This window comes from Podarcis pityusensis, assembly GCF_964106645.2.
Source record: "Podarcis pityusensis genome assembly, chromosome: 3".
NCBI classification, from domain to species: Eukaryota; Metazoa; Chordata; class Lepidosauria; order Squamata; family Lacertidae; genus Podarcis; species Podarcis pityusensis.
The window spans coordinates 79,078,998-79,102,580 of NC_138026.1; the positions used below are offsets into that span (position 1 = coordinate 79,078,998).

The following is a 23,583-nucleotide window of genomic DNA, read 5'->3' on the forward strand; positions in this document are numbered from 1 at the left end:
GCTCAGGACCCTCCCCAGGCAAAGCAACTCACCAGCCATGCCCCACACCCTTCTCAAGTGCCTGGTTAGGCTATTTCCTTGAACCCTGATTATACTTCTTGCTTAATTTGTTTAGTGAAGTTTTTAATATTTAATGCTGTATTGTTTTTAACACTCGATTGGGAGCCGCCCAGAGTGGCTGGGGAAACTCAACCAGATGGGCGGAGTATAAATTATTATTATTATTATTATTATTATTATTATTATTATTTATTATTATCATCTGGGTGGAAAGAAGGCTGGATGAGAGTCACATTTGTCACTCCACGACCTTTTTGCCTCTTGCCTCCCCTCTACCCTCTGAGATCTTGGGCTGAAGGGTGGTATACAAGTTTAATAAATAATAATAATGTAGCCCCTGGGATGCTGGACACAGTCTCTGAATTGGCATCTTAAGAACAACTTGCAGAATCCATGAACAGGCCATATTAGAGCTGGTACACTTGTTATCTTTCTTTAATGAGAGAATGGATGGACTAAAACTCACTGCTGCTTTGGGCTTCTGGAGATTGGAGAAGGTTCTCTTCCTCCAGAATAAAAAAGAGCAGGCAGGGAAGTTCACTCCAAGTTTATCCATGTGAGAAAGAACAGTCTTGGACGATCCCTGGCTGTTGGTGCAAAGGAGTCGCTGCCTTTTCATCCTGGCCAGTTCCCCCATTTAAGGCTCTTCTTAATACAGTGGTACTTCGGGTTACATACGCTTCAGGTTACATACGCTTCAGGTTACAGACTCGGCTAACCCAGAAATAGTGCTTCAGGTTAAGAACTTTGCTTCAGGATGAGAACAGAAATTGTGCTCCAACGGCGTGGCAGCAGCAGGAGGCCCCATTAGCTAAAGTGGTGCTTCAGGTTAAGAACAGTTTCAGGTTAAGTACGGGCCTCCAGAACGAATTAAGTACTTAACCCGAGGTACCACTGTACCACAAGTCGGACCTACACTGCATGCCACATTTTGATGTCTCACCACTTTCTAAAAGGAGTGCTCTTGTTCATGGAGCCAGCCAGTCATGCCTGCCTCCAGGACACTCCATTCCATCTCCCTTTCCTTTTCTGTTTTTATTTCCTAACTAACTCACAACATTCTGTAGCTTCGGAGTACAGTGGTACCTCAGGTTAAGTACTTAATTCGTTCTGGAGGCAAAATTCTTAACCCAAGGTAATATTTCTGGGTTAGCGGAGTCTGTAACCTGAAGCGTATGTAACCTGAGGTACCACTGTACTCATTCAAGCTTGGGGTGGGATTGCAGCCTGACCTGGTATGTTTTAAAAGCTTTTTGTACTTCTGCTCTTCAAACCTTTTGATACCTCCCTCTTGTTTAAGAGGTTCTGATCCTATCGGCATTCACCACCTGAGTTTGCTTTGAGAGAAAGTGATGTTTTGCATAGAAATAATTTTGTTTAAAGTATGTTTCCTGTTTTTCATTTGTGAGAGTTTCTGCTTCTGTTCAGCAGAGTTTGGTGGTTCTGTTCTGGCTGCACACAAAAGTTGTCTGAAGTCCTGTAATGGTTAACCATTTGAAGTGAAGCCCAAACTGCTTTGGTCCAAACCACTCAGGCGCCAAAAACCTGTTCTCATCCTCCCTGTCTTGGACTGCATGGTGGCAGATGCAAATGGTGGAACTACAGTTTCCTGCTTTTTGTAACATGTACATTGCCCATATTTACACAGCTGGAGACAGTAAATCCTATGCAAGTCTCTCTCTCTCTTTTACCAACTACTTGCCAAATGTTATTTACAAGAAATATATACGGCAATAAGCAAAAATGAAGTGTGAATATGAATTTCCTATTTCTTCTCTTTATCATATATTTAGATGAACTAAAAATAGCCATTACTGATGGAAGCTCCAACACCCCCCCACACACACTTTTACTTAAAATATAATAATCACACATTTCTCACATAGTCTAGTTTGGCCAATAAAGAATATGTAACTTTACTTGGAGTATTATTGATCTTTTGTCCAAGGAGCAAGATGTTGGCGGAAGTATTTAATGTGTGCTCTGGTATACTGCTAGATCTGAAAAGGGCAGCTGCCTTGGAGGACATTCAGTCAAGCAAACCTCTTAATTTGAATTGCTATCATTCTTTCCTTGCAGTCCTTCCATCCCTCATTTGTACGCATGCATTGGTTTTCTGAATTACCACAATAAGTTTGCTTTATTCACAGAATCTGATGGAGAAGATCTTAAGAGATCGTGCAGTTCACCCATTTGTGATCAGTGCAGGATCTGCAGTACAGAAAACAGATTTTTGGCTTGGATGGGTCATCGGCCTGATTCAGCAGCCTATTCTCATGTTCTTATGAGTTATCATTTCAAATATTTCGGTGGTTTTGAGGCAGTGGGGTGGGGGGAGAGAACCAAGTAATCTGGCTTGAGTTTCTTGGAGGAAGAGTAGACTAAAGTTGGCATCCGTCTGTCTCGGGAGACAATGGAGGAGTGTGCCTTTGTGGATGAAGTCAAACTGTTGGAAGGCTGCAGTGGCTGTAGAAGCCAATACAGGAGAGACATGTTTTATTGCAGCAGGGGTAGATGCTTCTCTCTGCACTCCTCCCAGCGGTCATTCCTCCTCTGGTCACTGCTATGGATGGACAACCAGACTCTGTTTCCAGGCATGTGGTTGTCTGCAAGGGATTCCCACACGGTGTGGTTGATATTGCCAGTCTTCGTGTCATGTTTGCAGACATATTTGTAAAGCACAGTTGGTTTGCCACTGGGCCTGGTGCCTCAAGCCAGCTCCCCATAGTGCTAATACTACAGTGGTACCTCAGGTTAAGAACTTAATTCGTTCCGGAGGTCTGTTCTTAACCTGAAACTGTTCTTAACCTGAAGCACCACTTTAGCTAATGGGGCCTCCTGCTGCCGCCACGCCGCTAGAGCACAATTTCTGTTCTCATCCTGAAGCAAAGTTCTAAACCTGAGGTAATATTTCTGGGTTAGTGGAGTCTGTAACCTGAAGCATATGTAACCTGAAGCGTATGTAACCTAAGGTACCACTGTACTAATAATTGTATTCCATGTTGTCTTTAAAAAGAATTTAATTGGTTTTACATAGTATGCTTCTACTGAAGAATTATTAAGTTCTTCAAAACATCAGCTTTGCACCAAGCAAAAATCCAGTTCCCTCATTGTGGGTATGTGGCTTAGAATTTTTTAGTCCAAGGCTGAGGTAATGTTACTGCAGGCCTGGCACTTCTAAAGAATGACCACTTTCCAAAGATTGTTGCGGTTGCTAAGCAACCTGCAGATTGCCTAATGGCTCCCAAACTTAATCACAGCTCAGCTGGAGTGTGTTGTGTCTAATATCATGTGGGATGTTCAAGACTTCAAAACACAAATTAATATTTGTGTTGGATTAGAAAGCAAGTTCACAGAGGTCAGCTGCAATGAACACATCCATCTTTTCACTCAGCTATAAACATGATTTAATTTCAGGGGGTGCTGTGGTTTGTTGCTGAATTGCTTTTGGTTTCCTGTGTCTGACATACGGTCTACCAATATTATGCGTCTTCCAAGATCAGAATGACACAGAACCACATTAATGTCTGTGGAATGGGGAAAGGGGTATACAGAAAATAAAAACTGGCCTAAATACCTTAATACAGAATCAGCCATGTCTTCTTCCTGGCTATTTTTATTTATCTTTTGATAAATATTCATTTGATACATATTTATATCCCACTGTTCCAATGCAAACACATTACATGGGAGTGTAGAGCAATTAAATATTGTGGCAAAAGTTCAAAACAGATGATATGGAATAAAGGCAGTTTCGGCAAGCAAAACAAAATCCCACTCATAAAACCTTTACTGCCTCCCATGGCAGGACTGCCAGAATACAAAAATCAAATGGGGAAAGAAACCAAGAAAGAGGTCCAAGCAAACTTCATGAGGCAAGATGTTCCAACCATAGATGGGACACAAGCCATATTTATATGTTATAAATACAGAGAAGTAAATGTGGGATGGGTTTGGAGGCTTAGCAGAAAGAAACACATTCTCATTAGCTTCCAACTTGTGAAAAGTAACTGCCTTTGTACTCAGCAATCCCACCCACCATTGAACCCAATGGCTTTTGACTATACGCGATTTTGGCTTTAGGCGAAATCCCCAGAATGCAACAAAACAACACACACCATGTAAGTTACAAGCTTGCTGTCATCACCAAGGCGTGGAATTCTGCCTGGAAACAAACTGGCAAGCAGTGCAGATATCACACGATAGGTGTGATATCGCCACAGAGATGTGAGTAGCCATAACACCGTGCTACTCTGTCTCACTTTAACAACTCGTCAGCTCCCTCGGTTGGGAAGGTGCGTAGAAAGGCAAAAGAGTCTTGCCTTGCCCTCCCGCAGTCAATGCCAGTTGTGTCTCCTAGGTCAGGGCTTTAAGACGAGCAGAGCAACTGGGAAGAGAGAAGAGTTTAGGGGGCGGGGAAACTTTTAATAATTTTATAGGTTTGTGACCTTATTCCTCGGTTTGATATTTTTACATGGTTTTAATGTATTGTAATTTTGCTGTTATTTTTACTTATAATTTAGTAATGATTTAGCAATGAATTGTGCATTTCTGTCTATTATTTGTTGATAATTTGAGAGTTGATTTTATTGTATAATGGATTATTGAATATTACTTTATTTGATACACTGTAAATTGGTTATTTTAAGCCACAATTTTTATTATGATTTGTATTGGTTTGGATTATCAGGTGTGCAATCTTGTATATTTTGTTGTTTTTTGATGTTGTAAGCCACCTTGTGTATAGCAATGTAGAATATATGGTATACAAATTAAAAATGAAGCAAAATTGGAAAAACTCCTATGCAACAGGGAGTTACTAACATTGTTGCTGCTGTGGTCTGTACCAACTGATGCTTCTGAAGTCTCTTAAACAGAAGCCCCATATAGACCATCTTGCAATAATCCGATTTGTACATAACTAATGCATGTGTCACCATTGTTCAGAAGCATTATTACAATGTAGACAAGCATTTGAAGATCATGCCACACAAGTATTAATAGACTTGCAGTCGTGCTTTAGTTTCCACTGCCAGGCTGTTCAGGTGGTATCACAAATAACAAACCCATCAGCTGTAAACAATGGAATAGTACTAGACAAGTTTTTGAGAACTGGAGAGAGATTAGATATCTATCTGCGTGTGTCGCTCATAAACCTGCTATATAAGCAGTTACCATGTAAAATATTAACAGCTTCATATACCTCAGCAAAGATAATCTTATTCCTTGCTTTAGATTTTTAAAAAACATTCCTTGACCAATTTTCCTGGGTTTACAGCATTGTTAAGGGGCAATGAGGTGTACTCTGTGAAGAACGTTGCACTCTTAAATGTATTTTTGCTTTGCTTTTAAAACACCTTCCATTCTTACTAGGGAGCAAAGCCTTTCATAAAAGTCAACATGGAATCTATGTGCCTAAGGGCAAATTTATGCAGTGACAGAAACATTTGCTTAGGAGTAAGTCTTGCTAAAATCAATGAGGTTGCGTCTGAGCAAATGTGTTCAGAACAGATGTGTTTCATTTAGGCAGGAAAAAAACTGCCTGATATCTTAAAAAAGATATCAAATATGTTTAAAATAAAGCAACCTTAAAAGTATATTTGAAAATAGGGGTGCCAAAATTGTGCCTCAGAGTGGCTAGGAGGGAAAGCAGCGAGGGGAGGGAAGCAGGAAGTCACTGGTGGAGTGCAAAAGGTGACAGAAAGCAAATTTTTTGAGTTTCTGGTCCATGGTCTCTCATATACCTCCTTGCCAAGGGCACAAGGTAGCCTAGGTGCACCTCTGCCCACAGCCAGGATATCTTGAACATTAGACTCCCTCATTTGATGGACTGTCTGTGGGAGGGTTGATTGAAAACCACCACTTGCGAATCAAGGGGAGGAAAAATGCTGCTTTGGGAAGCAGTGCATGCTTAAGGTTATCAGTGGGGCCAAGGCTTCTGCTGAAGAACCATTAAGAGTTGAGATTCATGAATTATTCTGTGTGTCTTCCTTTCATTATTGACTTACGCACTTCTCGATTGACGTGGCTTTATTTTTTGCAGGGAAACGTTAAAATACGCGGCACACAGTCATGTCTGCTTTTCCTGAACCACAGTCATTTTCAGGGTTGCATTATCAGCATTACAGATTCTGGCCCACACTTTCTATTTATTTGTGCAGTGAATGTGCAATTGGCCCTAGCTATTTAAAAGTAGAAGCAGGATTCCGGCATACACACAGACACACATACCTACTACAGTCTCTTACCATTTCGCAGTTGTTGTGATGGAATTTCCTGCAAATTGCGCTGGACAGGCAGGTAAGGCATATTCACTTAGCAATGCTCTGCCTCAGGTTTTACAGACCAACAAATACAAAATACCCTATGCCCACACATGTCGTCGTCATCATCATCATTCAGCCCAGCTGATTTGGCAAGAAGTGTTGTAAACTTTTTCTGTGACCTGCTTATTGGAGAGGCCCAAAGCAGGGATGATTACTCACTTATTGCAGCTGAACACCTCCCTCCCTGCCTAGGGAAGGCCAAACAACCTGGTCTCTTTTTCTGCTGTTGAAAAACATTCACAGCTGTGCCAAATTAAGTGTAAAATGCTGGCTGTAATCATGGGAGCATTTTACACCTATTTCAGGATGCCTTAAGGGCCCGAGGCAACAAAAAGCAGGCCTCCCTTAGAGAGATCTGTTGCAAGACAGATTTTTTTTTAATTAAGTCATATTCATGGGGGGGGTGCTTTCAGGTTGCCTCGCAAACTTGCTCTCAATCAATTTGTAGAATCATAGAATTGTAGAGTTGGAAGGGACCCAAGGGTCATCTAGTCCAACCCCCTGCAATGCCAGAATCTCAGCTAAAGCATCCATGACAGATGGCCATCCAACCTCTGATACAAACCTCCAAGGAAGGAGAGTCCACAACTGCTATTAGTATTATTTATTGAATGTATATACCGCCCTATACCTGGAGGTCTCAGGGCAGTTCCACTGTCAAACAGCTCTTACTGTCAGAAAATTCTTCCTGATGTTTAATCAGATCAGAATCTTCTTCCTTGTAATGTGAAGCCATTGCTTTGGGTCCTACCTTCTAGAACAGGTGGCTGCATCTTCCATGTGAAAGCCCTTTATATATTTGAAGATGGTTATCATATCTCCTCTCAGTCTCCTCATTTCCAGACTAAACATACCCAGCTCCTTCAACCATTTCTCATAAAACTTGGTTTCCAAACCCTTGATCATCTTGGTTGTCCTCCTCTGCATTCATTCCAGCTTGACAACATCAAATTGTGTGCCCAGAACTGGACATATTAATCTCTAATCTCTATTACATGGGATGTATGTCCTTTTGGACCATTTTTATCAGCACCCTGGATGTACATTTACAGGGAAGACGGGAGAGGGATGCATCTGGAGGTCCAGACCAAACCAGTGTTCAGTCATTCATTCCTGCGTATAATCAGCAGAGGATGCTTAACCTCCCCAAAGCTCCACCACATTGGTTTTATTTATATTTCTTGAAAGTGCAGTAACTCTTTATTCCCTTTCTGCAATTTTTGATCATTTTAAGGTGGAGAACCACTCTTGGTCATTAATAAATCCAGCGGCCAATCCATACTAAAATATTATTTGACTGCTCTCAATTGTTTGGGAGAAAGTGACCCATGCCTTTCCCTTTCAGCATTAGCAATTTGCCTCAAAGAACAGTTTGCTATTAGTACCAACAACCCTTAACTACTTGGAACCAGTTTACCTATAGGATCACCTTACTCCAGGCTTCCTCAACCTTGCCCCTCCAGACGTTCTTGGCCTACAACTCCCATGATCCCTAGCTAGCAGGACCAGTGGTCAGGGATGCTGGGAATTGTAGTCTCAAAACATCTGGAGGGCCGAGGTTGAGGAAGCCTGCCTTACTCCATATATACTGGGTGAGGGGGGCATTGTTACTATGGTATGTATTTTTGTGTTTTTATATTGCAAACTGCCCTGTGATCCTCCGATGAAGGGAAGTACAGAAGACAAACAAACAAACAAAACATATACCCACTTGATCATTTCAATCAGTGGGACTGGCACCATTACAGGGGCCACAGAATACCCGTTCCACATTTGTACAAAATTAATATTTTAATGTGGCACTTTGGAACTCTCTGCCTATTGATATCAGGTGGCTCCCCTCCTCACGGTACTGTTTATCCCTGTGTAAGTTGTGAGGCTTACTGTACTTCAAACTGCATTCACTCACAGGAAACCAGAAACACAATTAGAGACGAGAGATGTTTAGGCATGTTGCTTTAATTCTCCTTCAGTCCATCCTTCCCATAGTGACATCACCATTGTTTCAACCCTTTACAGTGGTACCTTGGGTTACATATGCTTCAGGTTACAGATTCCGCAAACCCAGAAATAGTACCTCAGGTTAAGAACTTTGCTTCAGGATGAGAACAGAAATCGTGCGGTGGCAGCAGGAGGCCCCATTAGCTAAAGTGTTACCTCAGGTTAAGAACAGTTTCAGGTTAAGAACGGACCTCCAGAACAAATTAAGTTCTTAACCCGAGGTACCACTGTACTTTAGAGGAGTAAGGTAACTACTCCAGAGTTTAAAATGCTTAGCATGTCCATTTAAGTCTCTCATACAGGATATCAAGAAGCAGATGGCTGGAAAGTGAGAAGCCTCCTGCAGGAGGTATTTGAAAACTACCATCCATTCCAGCTACTCTGACTCTTCATCTTTTTACATGCCAGCAGAAGCGGTGGAGCAAGCCAATCGGGTGCCTGGGGCAGAGCATGTGACCTACGCCTTGGGGTGGGGCCAGCCGCCCACAGGGTCAACTGGGGCAGGACACTCAGCAGGGTCTCCGAGGAGTCTGCCTGCCTCCTCCTGCTCAGCCACCCTACAGCTGGGGGGAAGGCAGTGGGCGGACCGTTTGGGGTAGCACCGAGCCTGCGGGCGCCCAAGCCACTGCATCACTCCCAGGAGAGACACACGGCTCGGGCGTGCTGCAGGCCTCGCGGTGAGTACCACCTGGCATTTTGTCAGTCCCCTCAGTGGTGACACCCAGGTCACCCCGCCCCCCCCCGCCCCCTTCTTCTGCCCCTGGCCAGCAGTGACATCGGAAAAGACACAAGAATGCTGCTGTTGCTAAACAGGTGGTGTTGCCTTAAGCTTTGCAATGGCAAAAACTCCGTTGGTTTGTTTGTTTTTAAGTCCCACCCCCCCTAAAAAATGGCTTTCAACAAAGTACATACAGTACAAGTACACACACCAGCTGCAGGCAGAATCATAAAATGGAGACTAGACAGCACATACTCTTAACATTTGCCAAGGTTCTCTTTTCAAACAGGAACGCTGGTAGGCCAGCACAGCAGCTTCTTAAAACAAACAAATAAAGGACGACTCATACATCAAGGATGCCAACAGAGAACTGCTTTTGAGATATGTAACTGGTAGATGAAAACTGATCTTAAGATGGGGTTGCAATTCCACTTCAACAAGTCTAAATAAATCCATATTTATTTTGAAAAAAGCTAACAGATATACTGCAATATATATATTTCTTTATTTACATAACTAGTGATAATTCAGTGCCACTTAACGTAGTGACACTGTATACAGAATCCAGGCCCTTTCCTGGTTCTTAGAGCTAGCGGTCCATTAAACCAAGTTGTGTGCCATATATAGGAGGAATTTGTGTCCACATTGCAGTGAATACCTATTTAAAATACTGTTTGAGCCATGGGGGCCTGTGAACCAACTGATGTGATTTGACTCCCATTGATCAATAGTCAGAAATTATGGGAGTCCAACGTCATATGGGAGGGGCTGCACGTTCCCCATCCCTGGTCTCTTTACTCTGATAGTCTGTGATGCACCCCTTCTAAAGACATCTGGCTTATGCGAGACTAGGACCTGTCAACTCAAGTTCCAAGTCAGCTAAGTTCCCTTGAAATACAGGCGGCCATCTTAAACATGACATTGACACAAGAGGCTCAGGCAGTTAAGTTTAGCAACAAGGTTTAAGGACCAAGGAGCTTCTAATTGCCTTGCACTTTGTGAGCTACGGACAGGAGTCATGTTTTTAACAGGGTGCCCTTTTTATGCAGCAATCTTATCTTAAACCCAAATATCGAAAGCTCAGCAGAGTTCAAAAGGCAAGAACACAGCCTCATGATAAAACTACTGTTGGAGCTTCAAGGATTGCTGCCTCAGCTCCAATGTTAGTTAAAACGCCTGTTCCCCACCCCTCAATTTAAACAGCCACAAGATGGCACAGTAAATATTCACATACGGATCATATCTCCATTTGGAGAGCTGTGCTCCGGAACTCCCTACCTAGCCAGAGCTCTATTTCACCTTACCAACTCCTGATTTTTTTTATAAGTACTGCGCAGTGGGATCCATGCGCAGCAGTGCTGCCTGAAAGAGGCCCATTACATGCCATTGCCTCAGCCCTTTCAATAAAACTCACTCCCACATGGATTTGTGTGTGTGTAGTGTCATGTAAATCCATCCTTAGGGGTATTCCTCCTGGAGGTATATGTAGACAAGAGCAGGGGCATAGAAAAGCCAGCTATGGCTCTGTGTTTTGCAGTGCTCAACACCACTGATTAGAATCAAAAGAGTGCTACAGTAACTCTGAAACAGTTAGTAAAATCTTTAGTGCATACATTATTCTTAGCTGCTAAGCAGATCATTCCTGCTCAGACCATGTGACTTGGTTTTTAAAATCCCTTTATTTTTCACTGGTCTTACCCAGTGGGGGCATTCTCTGCACTTGTGTGCTTCTTCCTTTGGTGTGTGTCCCCCCTCGAAGATGATGATGACATAGCCATAGATTTGTACGGATTTCAAAACTGACCACAGTTACTCATTTAGAGGAGCTGTTTGCTGACCATCCAGAAATACCTGTTTTTGGACCAGAGATGCAACCATAATTGGAAGCAAGCAAGTATTCCAGTGGTGGTTTTAACACCACCTTTAAAAGCAGTTACATCGTTTATTATTATTATTTTAAACACTGAAGTGCATCCCCTGCTACCTGTTTTTGGGCAGGAAAGGAGTGAAATACAAAGTACTTGTCCGTGTCACTCATTTAGGATGGTTTGTTCCATCATGTGGTTCTTTGGTCGGGTCCTACCAACTCCTGGACCATGAATCCTTCGAGAGGAGCCCACATTTAGAGACAGCACCTTTCATTTTCAGGTAGCTCGCATGATTCACAGCTGAGCTGTCTAGCCACATAGCTGTTACCCGAGAGAACACTTATGTTTTCTGGAGACATTCCTTACATTTCCCCTTGCCAGCAGCTAAGAGGCCTCCAAACATCTCTTGGGAAGCATAAGTCATGTACACAAACCCATCTTCATCTTTGTAATCCTGGTAGACTTCTGCCAGCGTTAGAGACATGCTTGCTAAACTCTTGTTGTTTACCAGCATATAGAAAGCTTGCGTAGAACTCAGCGCCATTCTGCTTCTGGGTTAACAAAGAAAAGAGAGGGGAAGTCTAAAATGTGCAAGTTGTTTCATGCTATGCCAATACAATCCTAATCCAGGACGATGTACTCAGTGATTTTGTACCCTTGAGAATACTTTATAACTGGGCTCATTTATTATTGGCAGGCTTGACTCAAGGGAAGTTTACACTGTTTTCACACCTACAGAAGAAAAGTGGGCTGTATAACATCACAGTGACACTGGGTGATTGACAGGTGGGTGAATTCCTTCAGTCCATCAAGATGACCCAGCAAGGGTGAGGAACCCAGAATCTGGCACTTTGGAGAAATTTTTACAGCTTGTGTAAGTTTTGGCACTGAAACTGGGGTGCTACTTTTACTCCACGTATAGGGTGGCTGGTGGTAAGCAAACTTTAAACAAATTCCCCTTAAATAGATATTTAAGACAATCCATTAGGAATTGGGAAGGGGGAATCAACCATCCTGCACCCAGTTGTGCGCATCAGTGACCATTCAGACAAGTTTTGGGACATTTAGATATTCATAAAGGCCAAGTGAAATAGTAAACAGGTTGATTTATAGAGGCCTACATTGTTGTGAAGCATATATAGTTCAAATTATTCCAAGAGACATGTTTACGTGACAGTTTTCCTAGGGTCCATCAAGTTATGGATTGAGTGGGAAAGTCATCTGCAGCACTGACCTCAGCTACAGAAACTGGTAGCTAGATGTCCTTTAATACATACCCACAAGTGATACAAGATGGAACAAACAAAATCCATTAAAGAAAATCCTCTCCCTAATTTAAACTCATCACTTTTGGGGAAGTTTTTGCTTACTGTAACTCCTGATCTTTACATTTTGTCAGCAGTTTAGCTTGAATGCACATAACATTGGTGCAGAGTCAAAGATGAAGTATAATAAATTTGTATCCCATCCTTCCCCCAAGAAGCAAAGAATTATATTTGTCTAATAAACCATGGTTTACTGGAATGTGCAGGCACTTTTTCTTCCCCTTTATATATCCATTCTCTCTTGCACTGCTGTTAGACAGATTTCAGTGTTTGTTAAAGCACAGTTTCTAGTTACATCCAAGCTATGTCAGATTATAAACCGTAGTTTGGAACCAGAACTAATTCTGGTTTATAAGATTAAAGCCACAGTTTCTCAGTTTGAATACAACAGGAAACTTTGGTTTAAAAACCCCTAAAAGATTTTTAATTATGGCTTAATTATGGTACATGAGGGAAAGAGAAGGGGATAGCAGGCAGGTACAATGATTATTTATTAGACTGAGATAGTAGCATCTGAACAGGGCTGATTTGTGAAATGGTTCCAAGATTCATAGTTTAAGCAAGTATTTGAACCTAGGCTTATTAGTGGTAGGACAGTTAGCTGGTTTCCAGAGGTTTATAGAAGTGTCGGATCCAAATACTTACACAGGTTATCTATATCCTACAGCTAGATCAGCAGAAGCAAGGTTTAGGTGGTAAAGGACATACCTAAAGTTATGACAATTCCTAGCCTTCCAAGAGGAACACACCAGAAAAAAGGAGACATTTCTAGGTGGTAGCAGAGTAGTGCAAAGTTACTCCTTTCCCACTGTCTAACTGAAACAAACAAATATCTTTTATAATAATAATAATAATAAATAATAATTTATTATTTATACCCTGCCCATCTGGCTGGGCTTCCTCAGCCACTCTGGGCGGCTTCCCAAAAAATATTAAAATACTGTAAAACATTAAACATTAAAAGCTTCCCTAAACAGGGCTGCCTTCAGATGTCTTCTAAAAGTCTGGTAGTTATTGTTCTCTTTGACATCTGGTGGGAGGGCGTTCCACAGGGAGGGCGCCACTACTGAGAAGACTCTCTGCCTGGTTCCCTGTAGCTTGGCTTCTCGCAGTGAGGGAACCGCCAGAAGGCCCTCGGTGCTGGACCTCAGTGTCCGGGTAGAACGATGGGGGTGTTATAAACACACACATTTAGTCTTTTTTTAAAAAATGTAGTTTTTAGGGAAACCAGCAGATGCTGCTCTGTTTCCTCCCCCCCCCCCGGCCAAAAAAAAGCATTGCAGAAAAATTTAACATACTAATTTTCACACAAAGAAGGCAGTGAGTGGAATGTTTCGGGGGGGGGGCAGAACACTGGATACGTGCCAACTTCATCAGCTACTATTAAGAATATACAGTAACAAACTATATGGAAACAAGCTACTACTGACATATTGTAGGATAGGAATTGTAGGATAGGAAAGCTATCCTACAAGATAAATCCTAGAAAAATCCTAGTACTCTGCTCTGTATTTCACTCCACCTTGGAAAGGTTGTGAACTGAGAAGGCAAACAACTGTATCAGTCAGAGAGGTCAGACCGCTTGCTTAGGACCAAGGGCAGATTGCTGAAACGTAGCACATTTCCTAAGCTGACTTCAGAGAGGCTGTAGCTCAGGGCCACTTCTGACGTTACTTTTCTCCACTTGGATTCTGAAACAAGCTGGAAAGGTGCCGCTCCAGAATGCCCACGATCTTTGTAATGCGCAAGTAGTTAGAAAGCATGAGTCACATCTGCTCTGGGTCTGTCTCTCACAAAATTTACAGACTGCTACCTCCTGTCTGAAGCTCTCCAAGGACCTCTAAAAGCTCCAAAACAGCAGAGTAAAAAGAGCTGAATGTGACGCAGTCTGGGTTTGAGCCAAAGCATCTCAGGAAAAATGATATTGTGCAGCGAGGGATGGGGAGGGCAGTCTGTGGCCCTGGACAACTGCTGCTAACCTTAATTAGCTAGACTTCCTAATGCAGGCTCCAGGGGTGCCAACTTGAATAGAATACTGGGGGGGGGGGCAGGTAAGCCCCACCCTGCATAATTGATCACATGATACACTGCCCACATACACACTCAATTTGAATAAAAATGGCCATCAACTTGGGAGCCCCCAACCCCTTTCAAATATTTTATTGTGGGGGCCGAAACTCCCACAGCCCTAGGAGTTGTCTCCTATAGCAGGCTCCTTATATCCCCAAGACAGAAGGGTTACAGACAGAGAAGGCTTGGAATACTATGACTCAGATGAAACACTGAGACATGCACTACTCAAATAATTCTGTGTGCCGTAATTATGGTTCTTGAACAGCCCCCCCCCCCCTTATAACAAACAGTTTTCGAAACTGGGGAGGATTTAAAAGCAGCTTGCAATATGTCTAAGGGAACGTGGGTGGCGCTGTGGGTTAAACCACAGAGCCTAGGACTTGCCGATCAGAAGGTCGGCGGTTCGAATTCCCGCGAAGGGGTGAGCTCCCGTTGCTCGGTCCCTGCTCCTGCCAACCTAGCAGTTCGAAAGCACGTCAAAAGTGCAAGTAGATAAATAGGTACCGCTCTGGTGGGAAGGTAAACGGAGTTTCCGTGCGCTGCTCTGGTTCGCCAGAAGCGGCTTAGTCATGCTGGCTACATGACCCGGAAGCTCCCTCGGCCAATAAAGCGAGATGGGTGCCGCAACCCCAGAGTCGTCCGCGACTGGACCTAATGGTCAGGGGTCCCTTTACCTTGCAGTATGTCACAAGTAATCAGTTTTTTCCCCAAAACACTAGCAGAACACTTTGGAACCTGGTCTCCAAGAGGTTTCATCAGCAGTTCTGGGTTTAGAATAAATAATCCGAAGCCTTGCTAAAAGATTTTCTTATTTTTAAAATGTGGGAACTACAAGCTTCTTCTTCTTGTTGTTGTTGTGTGTGTGTTTTAATCACCATTGATACAAACACTGAGAATATATCTTAAAATTTTTGTGTGTGTGTGTGTGTGTGTGTGTGTGTGCGCGCAAGGGGGAGTGGGCAGTAGGGAAGATGACATTAATCTAACAGATTTCTTACCACAGCCTTGTGCAAACAAGAAGGAATCATTTGCAAGAGAACTCAAATGATCTGAGTCCCATCAAAGCATGGAGGGGAAAAATCACAGAAATGTGCTGAGTAATATAGTACATATTATCACCTAGTTTCCAAGTTCTTTCAGAAGCCCTGCTGCAAAAATAGATTAACAAAAGAAGCAGGCAGAGGAGCAGGGAGAGTCAACAAAATTAGAAGCCTATCAAGACCTTGCTACATACCTGATGATAGTTATAAACTGAGTCATGGTCAGCTCCTGAGGCACAAGAAACTTGGTTTTGTCTAGCAGGGGAAGGTACTTTTCTTTCTGGTACCTTTCAACAATAACCTGTTTTTAAGAAAGAAGGAAACAGATTTTAAAGCAAAGTAGCAATAGAGCATGCTGCACAATAGTACTCAAAAACTAGGACGGCAATTCTAAGCACACTTCCTGGGCAGGAAGATCCATTGCTCCCAGTGTGACTTGCTAGTGACTAAATAAGCACAGAATCCTCGATAATTTGAAAATGTGCAATTATCAGTAATTGGCAAAGGAAAAGGAAACAGAATAGATACTTACTGGGACTTTTGTTGGGAACTTCCCTCGTATGCCTGCAACTTCTTCAACTCGGGTTGCTATGCAGAAGAAAAGCAAGGATCAATTGTCTGTATTTCTGCATGCCCAACCTTGAACACACTCGGAAGCATATGTCATTGCTTTTGAGTGCAATCTGTAACCTAGTCCAAATCAGTAGCTGGAATCCCATAGGCTTGATACACCTAGACTTCACCCTGCTCCTACAGCCCACCGTGCCATCCCCAACATGATTCCATCTGATCTTATTTCCAAATAAATGTGCAGCCGGATTGGAGTCTGGTCGGTTAGTAAAAGGCTCCGTCTGCAACAACTTACCAAAACTCTTTCTTTGTTTAAACGGTCTGACATGCTGGCAGCTATGTAAAGGCTGCATTTTCCCTTTGGAACGCAGGCTGCCTTTTCTTTTCCTTTTTAACCAGCGACTCCTGCACCGGATCAGCTGCCGTCAAAATGCACCGTTCTTAAAAAGAACCCCCTTATAAAGACCTGCTTGTGACATCGTTCCTTGCCCTACCTCCCCCCCTCCCCTCCATAAGCGGTGAGGGGTGGGGTCAGGCTGGCCTCCGCAGTTAGGGAAGGCAGCGGCAGGGTGCTTCGCGGCCAGAAGAAGGCACAGTTTCTAACCTACAGGGTGGGGAGGGGTCTCTGCCCCGCGCGCAGCGCATGGCTTCTTTGACGCGCTGTGGCCTGTGCTGCTGCCGGGCGCTCTTTGGTTTACATCTTCTTGGGAATAGTTTGCCGTGTGATACAAAGCTCAAGTCTTTTACAGAATAAACCCATTGATCCACACTGCAACCTGGAGGGAGGGGAGTGCTATTGAACCCAAAGGGGAGAGTTACATCTTAGTAAACATAAAGAGGATCGGGCTGCAAGTCCAGCAGCTCGTTGCTATTTGCTGCGCTTTGCAACGGCGCAATGAGTTCTTCCTCTTGCTTTCGTGTGGGGAAGGGGGGTTACACAGCTGCTTGCTTCCTCCTCTCGTGTGGCTGCTGTGCATGTTTAGTCTGGAGGAAGTCCACGGCGTCGAGAGGGGTAAACTCCCATCTCACTCTATGTAGGATCGCGCCCTTAGCAGTGACGTTGCTTCCTTTGGAAATGTTGCGCAGGCAAAGCGGGAAAGCTCTTTGCGCCATGAATGGTTTTGCTCCAAGTTACTGAGAACAGGTCAAGGTAGTACTCGCTCAAGAAAGCTTTGTGTAAGCTTTACAGCTACAACACTGCCCTGGTTTATTTGAGGCTCTAATGAAGTGGGACTTCTACCTAAATGCGCAAAGGACTGAGCAGCAGGTTTCTTATTACCATCAGTTTGTTGTAGGTGCTGGAAGAGCCTGGAAAGCTCAGTTGGTTAGAGCTTAGTGCTGATAACACCGGTTGCAGGTTCGATCCCCTATGGGACAGGTGCACATTCCTGCATTGCAGGGGGTTGGACTGTGATCCTTAGGTTCCCTTCCAGCACTACAATTCTGTGATAGAAATGTGTAAAGCACTCCAGTCTGCACTTAGTCCTTAAAAAGGCGCTGGCAGTGTAAGTTGCTCTATCCCAGCTCCTGCCAACCTAGCAGTTCAAAAGCATGCCAGTTCAAGTAGATAAATAGGTACCACTGCTGCAGGAAGGTAAACGGCGTTTCCATGCGCTCTGGCTTCCATCACGGTGTTCCGTTGTGCCAGAAGCGGTTTAGTCATGCTGGCCACATGACCTGGAAAGCTGACTGTGGACAAACACCAGCTCCCTTGGCCTGAAGCGAGATGAGAGCTGCAACCCCAGAGTCGCCTTTGATTGGACTTAACCGTCCAGGGGTTAAGTCCAGGCACAGCTTCCGATTGGCTGCAGGAAGCTCCTGTAGCCAATCGGAAGCTGTGGAAGCAGCAACGGACGTTCGGGTTCCAAAGAACGTTTGCAAACTGGAACAATCACTTCCAGGTTTGTGGCGTTTGGGAGCCAAAACGTTCGTCTTGCAAGGTGTTCGACTTCTGAGGTATGACCGTAATTGAAACCCATTGAAGAACACTCTGCCCCACCCTTCTAGTGACATTTCAGTGACATCTTTATGACATTTCTAGATCACTTCTGGGTTTGGCACAATGCACATATACATGGTCGCACACATATTGAACATGCATAAAGGGGGAGGGCCTGCCTGTACTCTACTCTTCTCAACTAACTCCTGGGATTGTCTATACAAACCTGCTTACTGTATTGTTTTGAATTTGGCCACCTGATTAGTATTACTGTGGCTTCATATAAATACAGTGTCACTTAATGTGAGTCAGGGATATGGCACAAGACCCAAGAATATTATTCTAATGGCTGTGGATGTTTCCTTGAACTGGCAATTCATCTTCAGGGGTGGTGTCTTCAGACAGTGTGTGTGAAAAAGCAATTTAGCAGTTGAAAGGAGAGGGACTGAAAGAGGCAGACAAAGCGAGAGCTGAGAGTTTCTAGCAGAAAATGGATGGTGGGCAGCCTTGGGTAGGCTGCTTAAGTTCTCTGGGAATTCAGTGTAGGAATCAGTGAATCTTCTGCCTGTTGTAGAAGTTCCTGGGTGCTCCCCCCCCCCCATGCTTTCCTGTATATATGTTAATAGATAAAGCAAATATTACGAAGACAATGCAAATCTTCTCTGCTTTCCCATAAGACCACAAGGAAAGTCATGCTGGCTCAGGCCAAAGGCCCATCTTGTCCAGCTTTCTATTCCCGCAGTGGCTAATCATATGTCTGTGGGAAGCCCACCAGCGGGACATGAGTGCAACAGCACTCTTCCAAGAAAAAAACTGAAAGGAAACTGAACTTTGTAGCTGTGTTCCTGGAAATAGGAAAGTGAGGAATTTCTTTTTACCTAGGGCCTGGCAAAGGGCACATGATACAGCAACCTTGCTAAAACTAAGCAGGTCTAGATCTCATCAAGTGCCTGGATGGAAAGTTGTATTCTACCTTCAGTTCCATGAAAGAAAGAAAGAAAGGATATAGATATTACATCCCAGCCATCCACTAAGTGGCCCAGAGGAGCATGCTTTTACCACAACAGTCCTGTGAAATGGAGAGAGAATAGCTTTCAGAGATAAGGTTGGCTTACAATTCTAAACTCACAACACGTACAATATATTATGGAAAAGTGGAATTGTTTCTGGTACTTACTGCTAGTGCCTGGCAGTTGATGAGCATCTTGGTTCTTCCTCCCTCTAGGGAATAAGCTGGCCTTTTAAATACGTTGGTCCCAGGTTCTTTAGGACTTTATATACTAACAGTAAGTCCTTGAAAATGGCTTGGTAGTATCCTGGCCACTGGTGCAGCTCCCTCAACACAGCTGTTATCCGTGATCAGTAACCAATGCTCAAGTGATAGCATCCAGGCTGTAGAATTGTGCCACACTTCTGAACCATCCACAAGGGGAGCACCACAGGAGCCCACTACAGCAGTCTATCTATGAGGTTACCGAGACTTGAGCCACCCTATCCAAGCCACTGTAAATATAAACTGATTTTTTAAAGAAACCTATCAGTTTTGAGATCAAATTTATCTCACGTTATTTCAAGCTCTGCACATCTGGGAAGCCAAAAGCTTAACAGATCTGACATTGCACAACTTCCTATTTTATCATTTATTTATTTTAATTTTATGGTACAATAAATAAACAACTCAGATGAGAAGTGTATATATTGTTGCAGAAGACAATTACATCACCTATACGTAAGTGTCATAGCCATAACATACATAGCTATATATATACATGCCTATACATGCCTATACATACATAGCCATAAGTGTCATGCCAGAGAGTCCCATGCATTACTGGAGGGCAAAACACATGCTCATTTAATTTTTCCCATTCAGGTAAGCTTTTTCATCAAAGCTAAGTTGCAGAGTTGCTGCTGCCAGACCAACATCAGGTCTGCTTTCCTACAGTGTTTATAGTAAGTGTATCTGCAGTTAATATAAGTATAATTAAAATCAACAGCATAAAGTTGCTCAAAGTTTGGTTTGGAACTGAACAATAATTTTTGTTCCCAACTGCTAAATGCATAGTATCTCATTTTTTTCAGCTGGAAGAGGACTTTAAATTCCATTATGTTTCATTTACAGGCATAGACAAATCTGATCCAGATCTTGGAGCCACCTTCAGAAGGTAAGAGCCAGGACCAATAACTGACAAATGTGTACTGTCCTCAGGATTGCCTGCTTTCTCTCTTTATTGGCTAAGAAAAACAAGACCCTCCCCTCCACGTATTTACATAGTGTCTTGTGCCACCAGCTGGTTCTGCGTATCCTTACAAGCAATTTTTTTCTTCTAGAAAAAAAGGTGCCAGTACTTACCATGAAGTTGCCACAGTAAGTGCCACAGTTTTAACCAGTGCTTTTCTTCTAGGAAAAATGGTGCTGGTACTGTGTACCCTTGAACATCCCCAGAGAAAAAGCACTGCTTACAAGTACTAACTCTGGTACAGTACTGATACAATAGCCCTACAGTATTTCCAGCGATGATAAACCTAGACAGCACCTTAAAAAGCAGAGACATCACCTTGCCAACAAAGGTCCATATAGTCAAAGCTATGGTTTTCCCAGTAGCGATGTATGGAAGTGAGAGCTGGACCATAAAGAAGGCTGATCGCCGAAGAATTGATGCTTTTGAATTATGGTGCTGGAGGAGACTCTTGAGAGTCCCATGGACTGCAAGAAGATCAAACGTATCCATTCTTAAGGAAATCAGCCCTGAGTGCTCACTGGAAGGACAGATCCTGAAGCTGAGGCTCCAATACTTTGGCCACCTCATGAGAAGAGAAGACTCCCTGGAAAAGTCCCTGATGTTGGGAAAGATGGAGGGCACAAGGAGAAGGGGACGACAGAGGACGAGATGGTTGGATAGTGTTCTCGAAGCTACCAGCATGAGTTTGGCCAAACTGCGGGAGGCAGTGGAAGACAGAAGTGCCTGGTGTGCTCTGGTCCATGGGTTCACGAAGAGTCAGACACAACTAAATGACTAAACAACAACATTTCCAGCCTGTGGAATGATTCTGGGAAACAGACACACAAACACATGTGACAACTACCTGCATAAATGGCCCTCTTACGTTCAGAAAGGCTTGCATCTGAATTTAGCCTGCCCATGAATGCAATATATCTCCCCTCGCTTTCATCAGTGATTTCTCTCACTGGCAGCCTGATCACCTCAGCCCTCAAAATTACCATTGCTACTCTTGTTAATTTGCTCCTACCCCTCCCCTGACTTTACAAGTGTGGCTGCAAAGGAAATTAGTCCCTTATATATACGGACACACCTTTCTTGCATTTATATGCCATCTTCCGTCATGGAACCCAATGCATATGCAGGAGGTTCCCAGGCAGTCACCCACCCTGGCACTGACCTGACCCAGACCTGCTTAGCATCATCAAGGTGGCGGGGGTCTCATGTGTTTTCAGACTGTACTCCTGGCACCAGGGTAAAATTAGCTGGCTGTGAATGAAATGCCGATTAAGCAGTGTATAAATCTTGCTAAATAAAAGTGGGTCCAAGGACAATGGGTGGGATAAAAAAGGTATAATTCTTGCAGTGAGGTTTTACTGTATCTCCGTTAAAGCAACATAGATCCAGGAAGCACTACATCTTGTTTTGTGAGGTTGCGTTCAGGAGAAAAGTGCTCATTATGCAAAAAGACATGGGTAAGGAGTAGGAATCAGACTACAACGATTTTACCAAAAATCTCAAAAACGAACAAGAGTTTATCTGCATTTGAATAAGCACTTGTGTCATCAAGCTGCTATCTGAAGCATTTAGCTATCAGGTTCAGGGGATTTCCCAAGAGTTAAATTAGGCTGAGCATGTAAACGAAGAGATGCCGACTTTATTTGAGATGGAAGCTCCTGTTATTTGTAGTCTTGAACCCGGGCTTAATTTTTAACTCCTCTGGGTTTTCCATCCAGAAATTTAGTAGCCTTCGGCCTTTTATTTGTACAATATTTTTTATTTTCTCAGCTTTCTTTTCGCCTTCATTGAAACAAATGTATATCATCCTGTTTGTCCTTTGAAATAACATGACATTCACACAATTGATGCTATGCTCATGACATAGAAGGAAATGAACTACGAGCTCGTCCAAACTAAATAATGTATTGCATTGTCATAATGATAATGATAATAATTTTGTTATTTACATGCCGCCCATCTGACTGGGTTGCCTCAGTCTCTCTGGGCAGCTCCCCACAAAATATTAAAAACACAATAAAACATCAACCATTAAAAAAAAAAGTAATGTGTCAGTAATGGAAATCCCCCTGTGGCCCTGTTTAATGATGGCTGGTGGGAGGGATGATGGCTCCCTCCTTATTAGAGAAGGGGGAGAGATTCAATTCAGTTCACATTTAAGAGTGAATCTATCAGATTGTGACTTTCTGAAACTGTACGACTGAGAACTGAAACACAGCCAGTCTTCACACAAAAAATTCACACTTATTTGAATTTTACAATACAGTTCATGAGGATTCTTTTATGAAATATATAAAAAAATGAATAGCGACAACCAATTCTGTTAATGAACTTTCTTTCAATCTGGGCATTCAGGCCATTCTCCACTCCCACCCTGATACTTGGAATGCTGCCTCTGACAATTCCTTGATTATTACCTACATAATTCAAGCTGAATGCAAAATTGCCACTTCAGATATTTATTCCAAGTAAACTTTGTGCCCAAACTACAAATACTGAGAATGTAAGGGGTGTGGCTGGCAGATGTGAGCAGTGTGGGGCATGGAGAGAACTCCCACCCTGTTGTGTGTGATTTCTCACCTCACACACAAGGTGGCTGCATTTCTGGGCACGTGGAGGGACGTTGTCCAACAAACCAACAAACCAACAAACCAGAGCAGTGTGTTGAATATCAAGTCCCCTTATCAGCTCCAGTCTCATTGCTGTATTTTATGGGCCTTTCTAAAGTCCTCAGTTTGCTCTTGCATAATTGAATTCTGATAGCTCTCATGTGTCTACGTAAGCAGTTGAAGCATCCATTGAAAACTATGCTTGCATAATGTAGATGAGTGTTTGGCTTAAGTATAATTCATCATCCTGTTGCCTGAAAACAGCATTTTATTTTTGCTTTTTGTCTTGTTTTACTCACGCACGAGATCATTCATTATTCTCCCCTGAACCGTAGCAAAGCTTAACTTGCCCAAGGCTTCTTTGGTGGAGCACCTGAACCTTGCATCCCAAATCAAACCTATTCTTTAAACTGCATATTCTGTCTAGTTCATGCCATCAGAAGTCTATTCATGCCTCAGTCCTATTGAAATCAATACAACATAGGCTTAGTTGTGATAAGTTGGATCCTCCTAACAGAGGGTCCATGTTGTGCATGGCCCTGGAACTCTTCCCCAACCGGCTTGTGGGCGGGCTTGCCCCGCTCCAGCCGGTGGTGCTATAGTTATGGCACTGGCCTTTAGCCAATTGGCAGCGTGGCAAGGTTGGGGGTATTTATTCGGCAGTGTTACGTGGGGACTCTCTCTTGCTTCGCACTGCCGAACACCCGCCCACTCACCCGTTAGTTAGGTCGTGTCTGGCTTTGCTTTGGACTTTGGTTGGTCGCCTGTTTTGAAACGGGGGCTGGATAGGAATTTTTCCAATGTGGCAGATCGG

General features: G+C 43.3%; 1 protein-coding gene across 1 annotated transcript; it reads right to left on the reverse strand.

Moving 5' to 3' along the window:
• Positions 1–8,327: 8,327 nt before the first annotated feature.
• MAP1LC3C (microtubule associated protein 1 light chain 3 gamma) lies at positions 8,328–16,455 on the reverse strand. The gene is made up of 4 exons (XM_080998788.1): positions 16,277–16,455; positions 15,944–15,999; positions 15,606–15,712; positions 8,328–11,524 (listed from the first exon to the last, which is right to left on the reverse strand). Exons 1-4 carry the CDS (start codon positions 16,332–16,334, stop codon positions 11,314–11,316), a joined length of 432 nt encoding a protein of 143 aa, XP_080854914.1. The 5' UTR covers positions 16,335–16,455; the 3' UTR covers positions 8,328–11,313.
• Positions 16,456–23,583: the final 7,128 nt, after the last annotated feature.